Genomic DNA, 6,696 nt, shown 5'->3' on the forward strand with positions numbered 1-6,696 from the left:
TAGATAAGTTTATGCGTGAGGTGCGCTCCAAGTTTTAACTTATTTGAACATATGAGCAACTCTTAGCAAAAAAGACAAATTCAAGATCTGTAAAAAAGTTTACTGTTCACACATTGTTCTGACCCGATTTTTTTTTGGAGCTGCTTAGATGTCCAAATAAGTTGAAATTTAGAGCGAACCTCATGCATAAAATTATCCATCACGCAAAAAAATTAGGATTTTTTTAAATATTTGTTTTGATTTTTTTCTGACCGGGTGCAGATTAGCCTGGACACCGAATTGGGTTTTCGTGGCTAATCTTCTATTTGCACGGGGAACTTCTCGCTAAGAATGCTGAGTCAGCTAACATGTTTCTCAAAATGATGATTATTATAGACTTATGATTCAGCCACCTTTCTTTTCCTTGTCTAACTTTGTTCTTATAGATAGAATCCTCAGCTCTAAGATTCCTCTCACGTATTCTTCTATTTTCCACCGTGCGATGGGGATCCAACGGCTTTGGAAAAAGAACAGCTCGAAGATTCCCGTGCCGCAACTAAACCACACCGGCCAAGGCGCTCTACGGCGGCGGCGGCGGCGTGCGCCGCCGCATTTCGCCCCAATCCGGCCGGGTCCGCCCGCCTGCTCCGTCGACCTCCTCTTCAACCACCCGGACCTCCTCCCGCCGGCATCCCCCGTGGGAACGGCCTCCTCCTCCGCCTGCCTACAACGCCGATGCGTTTCTCCAGGCGCGCGCAGATGGGTGGGCCGGAGTAGCCCCAGCCACGGTCGATGGTATCGGCGGACGCGGAGTTCGTCTTCGTCATTCGGTCTATTATCCCCCTTCTTCCAGTTCCGTCCAATTGGATCCCAGCGGTCATACTCAGGTTGCTCAACTCTTACTTTGTTACATCATTCTACTTCTAGATTGTGTCGCGTAATGGTTCTTCAACCAGCATCCTAACAATTTTCTTTTGTTTATCAGGACATCCATGCAGGGCCTTGAACTCATGGACATGGCATCATCCTTATTACAAGAGATATCCCCGGACGGCCGGCGGCTGTACGGTGACGCAAAGAACCGGTCCGACGTCTGCTCCCTGCCTCAGCAAGCAACCGAGGGTGTGTGTAGACTTGTGACCCAACTGAAGTATGCCTCTGTATTTTGTTATTCTATTTCTTTCTTATCTTATTATGTGTTTAGACTCCAAATGTAGGTTAGGGACCTAGAATACATCGTGTGCTGGAATATAACGGCAAAAATAAAAGAATCTAGCAAGTGATATCTATGTATTCTCATGAAAAATATGGAATATAACGGCGGCATGGCAAGTGCAGAGACCCCGACGGAGTCAAGATGACATTTCCTTGTATTGGAACATCCAACCAAGTGAGTGAGCCCAGCCCGCACAACTGAGTAAATAAGTGAACTTCCCTGAAAAAGGAAAAGTAAATCACTTGACGTAATTGCACAGTTTCAATACCAAACTCGATCACATTCTCACACCCAGTCTTCCACTGATCTTCTTTGAGTGATTTTGGAAACTTCTATGAAAGCTCGCACAAGTTCAAATGGCTAGCACTGAATGTGTCCACATTTTGTACCATGATACATTTATTCTTGCTAAATTATGGTGTGTCTATGTAATACCCAAGAGAGTCTTGCACCGAAATCCACATACAACTAAAGGAGAAGGTTAAATGAACAACGAAAGTGCCAAAGCATAAAATTCGCAGTGTTTTTGTTCACCTCATAAGGTAAAAACTGCTTGGATTTATGGGCATTCTTTCATCCTTCTCTGTGCACTCAGAGCTTTGTTCTATTTCAATCAGACCGAGAAAGCTATCTGTCTCAGTATCACGCTGTATCCAAGGATGCCTCGAAAGCTTCCTTAATCTGCTAAGCTCCTCAGATACCTCTTTCATCGAGGGCCTATTTTCACTGCACATTTCCAAGCATTGCCTAGCTAGATCTGCTACCCCTACAATCAACTCCATGTTCTCATGACCTATTATTTGATTGTCGAGCATATTATCATGATTGTTCCCCTTCATAGCCAGCAGGAAACTCGACGACAGGCTCCGGCATACCTCAGGACCTTTAAGTTTCAGTGGTTCCTCCCCAGTTAGGATCTCTAGAAGAACAACACCGAAACTATAAACATCACTTTTGTCTGTCAAGCGACATGTCTGCATATATTCGGGGTCCAGATAACCACATGTCCCTTGAACCATTGTGACGAATTGGGCTTTGTCAGTTGGTGCTATTATAGATGCCCCAAAATCTGACACCTTTGCCATGTAATTCTCATCAAGAAGGATGTTAGAGGTTTTCACATCACCATGTAGAATTGGTGGGTTTGCGTAGGAATGTAAAAATGCAAGCCCCTCAGCTGCCTCATTGACGATCCTTAGAAGAGAACTGAAAGGGAGATGCGGTTTACTGTTCTTGCCATGAATAAGATCAAACAATGTTCCTTTTGGGATGAACTCATATACTAGCATGGGGACTTCCACCTCAAGGCAACATCCCAATAGCTTGACAATGTTCTTGTGATTGATCTGGGAAAGAATCAACATTTCTTTGCCAAATTCCTTCTTCTGCCTATCATCAACCAATGCACACCTTTTAATTGCCACTGGAGTGATATCCTTAATTATTCCCTTGTACTTGTACACAGTGCCATTGCCTCCATGTCCAAGAATCTGACTTTCGTCAAATTTATTTGTTGCTTGTTTCAGTTCTGCTTCAGTAAACACTGTAAATGAAAGTCCCTGATCTGATTTCATCTTCTCAAACAATAGCATCCCTCCATGCTGCTGAAAATACTGTTTTTTGACATTCGCAAGCTTTCTTCTCTCAAATATTACACGTATGCACAAGATGATAATCACCAGAACAACAACGCCGATGCTAATGCCTGCAGAAATCAACATGAAAGGTGTTTCTGTTAATCAGATTGATCCCACAATGTATTTACTAAAGGCATGGTAAAATTTTCTTGTTGTGGTAAAGTGGACTAAAGGGTTGTGATGCAATATAATTATACCTTCTAGAATAATTCACGGACGCTTGTTTCTGGACTTCCTTTTTGAGTTTCTATCAATGTTTTAAATAGCGGGCTATGGAAAATAGCGGCGAGCCTCCAAATCAGCTATAGCGGGCTATAGCGAAGCTATAGCCGGCTATGTAAAATTATGGTTTCTATCAATTTTCCTCATTTCATTTATTTATTTTAAAGCTTCCTCGGATAGACTTGTTGCATGCCCAACACAAGGAGACACATTACTATGTGCTTGCCTGGGCAGTGGTAATTCTGCTATTTGGGCCCTCTTTTGCTAAATGTGATTAATATCTTTACATACTATGGTTGGCCATTGTTTTCTACACAAGAAAGCAAATGCTAAAAACATCTAGTGGTTTACCTATGATTAGGGTGATGTCTGGGTTACAAGATTTTGTTTCCATTACAAACTTTCTGCCTGGAGAACATGAACAATAATACCCTCCTATAGTGTTGTGGCATGTTGCAGACATTGGGCATATACTTGAATTCTTCTCACATTCATTGACATCTGCAACAACAAAGAATCAAATTATTTGGGGTCAAGTGATTGATTGAATAGTAATGCATGAAAAAATCGGCATATGTGTATTGACAAATACAAATTTCAAATGGCATAATGAGTGTAACATTTGCCATTCTTCCACCAAAGTAAAGATAAATTACATTGTAGAGAGAAAAAAAATGAGGTAAATATCCTAACTAGATCTGAACTATAGATGGAAAAAAAAGGCAAAACAGATTGTAAAACTCAAGCATTTCCAGCCACCAAAATCGGGACAGACAGCATGTAATGATATTTCTCTTAACTATTACTCCTCATAAAACGATTGCACATGATCTAAAGATGCACAGGGATCAAGCAAAGAAATGAACTTGCCTCTGCATCTGACAAAGAGGTAAGGGTTCCCTTCATATCCGTCGGTGCAGTTGCATAGATACCCTTGGCCGTTAGTCGAGTTCACACACATGCTGTTCCTGCTATGGCATGCGTAAGAAGGCATGTCTCGGGCCACTTCACATGTTGCATTTTCCGACCACCCAGTCCAGCACCAGTGGCTTCCGCCCATCGTCGGTATAATTGAACCTTGTAGTTGTTATGTAGTCCGAGCTGAAACTAAATGTCTCTGTCTCCACCATGGCGGCATAGCCACATGGGTTGAAAAGCATACTATTGGAATTATGGTAAACGTCATAAAAACTGAAGCTATAGCCCCTTAGACCCTTTGGTATATCGTTTTGGCAGTAGCCTGCGCCAACACAAGAACCATTTGTCAGTGCTGCCGGGCTCTCACACACCGCTGCGCATGCTGTCGTATACTTTGCAGTGCTTCCCAAGTTGTTGATGTATGTGAGCGTGTTGCAGCCAATAACTATGAGCTTGTTGTGTACATAGGAGAAGCGGTACGGGCTTTGCGAGAAGTCAAGGGACCAAGCGTTGTGTACCATTGATCTTGAAGTTGTATTGTAGCAGTATGTCGAGATGTCGACGAAAACACGGACTTGACCGCGGGGCACTGAGATGCTCAGAACCTCCACCGCCTGAACAAACATGAACGGCTTGTCGGTTCCATCGGCAGTCCTCCGGCGAATGATCTCGAAACCTTTAATAGCACAGCCAATACTAATACCAAACGTATAAGGGATGTTGACATCACCACATTGTGTTTTGCATCCGGGGCCTGGCTGCGCTGATGTAGAGGCTAGGTGCAACATGACTGCAACAACTACCAGTAGCACGAAAGCCATGTTACTTGTCTGAAACTGGAGTTGCCAAGAAGATTCCGCTGCACAGCACTACAGGAAAAGAGAAAAAAAAATAGTGAGCAAACTAATGGCCATTCAATTCAACTCTAAAAGTTGTAGGGGACACTTCCTGTGTACTTTTCATTTCTATGCTGTCAAAATATACCTGCAAGTTTTAGCATGGCTAGACAATTTTAACAATGCTTTGTAAATATCAAGGTACTATAATCTTGTCCTACCTCCATTCCTAAATACAAGACATTGGGGCGTCTTATATTTAGGAATGGAGGTAGTAGATGAAATGCTGTGAAAGATTCAGTTGGGCTTGCAATTTTAACATATAAATGACAGAAAATATATTAATACTACAAAGCCTTTTCATTTAATTTTTTTGAGGGGAAGGCCTTTTCATTTTTGTTTGACTGTCTGCATGTCTAGATTTGAATTATGCAAGAAACATGTTTCTTGCCTTTGGAATTCTGGCACTGAATTCATATGCATGACTGTACTGCCTTGCGCAAATATGAAGACCACGTTTCTCAGTTGTTCTTGGTTGTTTGCACAGTTAAACAGTCTAATATTTACTTCTTCAATACAGATAATTCTGTGCCGGAAGATTTTGCTGCTGTCCAGGCCATCTTGAAGACGTTTGGTGATGCATCCAGGCTGAGAACTAACATTGTGAAGAGCGTGGCTTATCCTACTTCCTGTGATGGTATCGATTTATCTCGTATACTGTGTGATTTTGGTGGAGTGCAAGCTTATTGGCCAAGGGTATCTGGGTTTGCCTGTAGGGTTCAGAAAGCCGAGCTATAGCCGGTTGTGCTTGACTAGGCTGCCGGCAAGCTCTCGCCATGGAAAGAGCGCCTTCTCAACAGAACATGGAAGACTGGTGCTTATTAACTGGGTGGTGACTGCACATGCTACATATTTCCTGACCACCTTGTGGATTGGAGGCGAGTGTGCGCACCAAAGATATTCAGTTGATCCCTTGGGCTGTGGTGGGAATGGTCAGGTGGGATGATGAGAAGAGACCACGGAAGGACACTCAGACTCCGTGCGATGTGGTTAATAGGCAGCTCTTTTCCTGCCGCACCTCCATCTCCCTTGGGGATGGCAGCTTGGCCATTCTCAGGAAGGACCGCTAGTTGGAAGGGGATGCTCCGTGTTTTTTGGTGTCCCGGAAATCTTCAGGCTGGCACGGTACAGAAGTTGCCGGTTAAGGATGCGACGGTTGCAGCGGATCAGTACTTAACAGCATCTCTAGCCGCGCCCCCAATAGGCCCCTCAGGTCACTTTTTCAGCGCCGGCGCCAAAAAACGCTCCAGTCGCGCCCCCAGAACGACGAAAAGCACCGGTTCGGTCTTTTTTTCTTCGTCCAGCGGTCTCAGGCCGAACCCGGCGCACTGGGGGGCGATCGAGGGCTCCGGCGCAAGGAAAAAGCGCGGCTAGCCCATACCGTCAGGTGAAAAGTCAGGATTTTCTTTCCCGACTCGCCTCCCCCCCCCCTCGCGCCCTCGGCCGCCACTAACTATATCCCGGCGTCGCCCACCGCCCTTCACCGCTAGATAGCCATTCCCCGCCGGAAAAATAGCAGAGGTTCGCCGCGGCAACCCCTCCAAGAGCAGCTGGGTGTTTCCGGCCGCCGTTTCCGGCCGCGAAGGAGCAGTTTAGCGGCGGGTGCATGCCCACCGGCCGCAAGGTGTTCGGCGATTTGCCTGCCTAAGCGATGGACTCGGATGACGAGGAAGCGCTCGCCGCGCTGCTGGAGGAGAGGAAGTCGAGGCCGACGTCCAGGAAGAAGAGCATCTCATGGTGCTCGCCGCCCTCACCCAGCTGCTGGCGAGCAATGAAAAGCCACGGCGAGGTGGCTCGGCGCCGGGGCGGGTGAAAGCAAAGAACCGGC

At 45.3% G+C, this 6,696-nt stretch overlaps 1 protein-coding gene and 1 pseudogene across 1 annotated transcript; one reads left to right on the forward strand and one right to left on the reverse strand.

The window, feature by feature from the left end:
* Nucleotides 1–514: 514 nt before the first annotated feature.
* LOC123141013 (uncharacterized) lies at nucleotides 515–6,002 on the forward strand. The gene is made up of 3 exons (XM_044560266.1): nucleotides 515–866; nucleotides 965–1,101; nucleotides 5,389–6,002. Exons 1-3 carry the CDS (start codon nucleotides 772–774, stop codon nucleotides 5,604–5,606), a joined length of 450 nt encoding a protein of 149 aa, XP_044416201.1. The 5' UTR covers nucleotides 515–771; the 3' UTR covers nucleotides 5,607–6,002.
* On the reverse strand, nucleotides 1,726–4,874 carry LOC123141012 (wall-associated receptor kinase 1-like; annotated as a pseudogene).
* Nucleotides 6,003–6,696: the final 694 nt, after the last annotated feature.

This window comes from Triticum aestivum, chromosome 6D (assembly GCF_018294505.1).
Source record: "Triticum aestivum cultivar Chinese Spring chromosome 6D, IWGSC CS RefSeq v2.1, whole genome shotgun sequence".
NCBI lineage: Eukaryota > Viridiplantae > Streptophyta > Magnoliopsida > Poales > Poaceae > Triticum > Triticum aestivum.

Bases quoted from the DNA above. Each gene is read 5' to 3' on its own strand.
- LOC123141013 (XM_044560266.1), top strand. From the start codon at position 772: ATGGTATCGGCGGACGCGGAGTTCGTCTTCGTCATTCGGTCTATTATC. The intron at 867-964 runs GTTGCTCAACTC...TTTGTTTATCAG, and splicing joins ATCCCAGCGGTCATACTCAG to GACATCCATGCAGGGCCTTG. The intron at 1,102-5,388 runs GTGTGTGTAGAC...TCTTCAATACAG, and splicing joins GCCTCAGCAAGCAACCGAGG to ATAATTCTGTGCCGGAAGAT.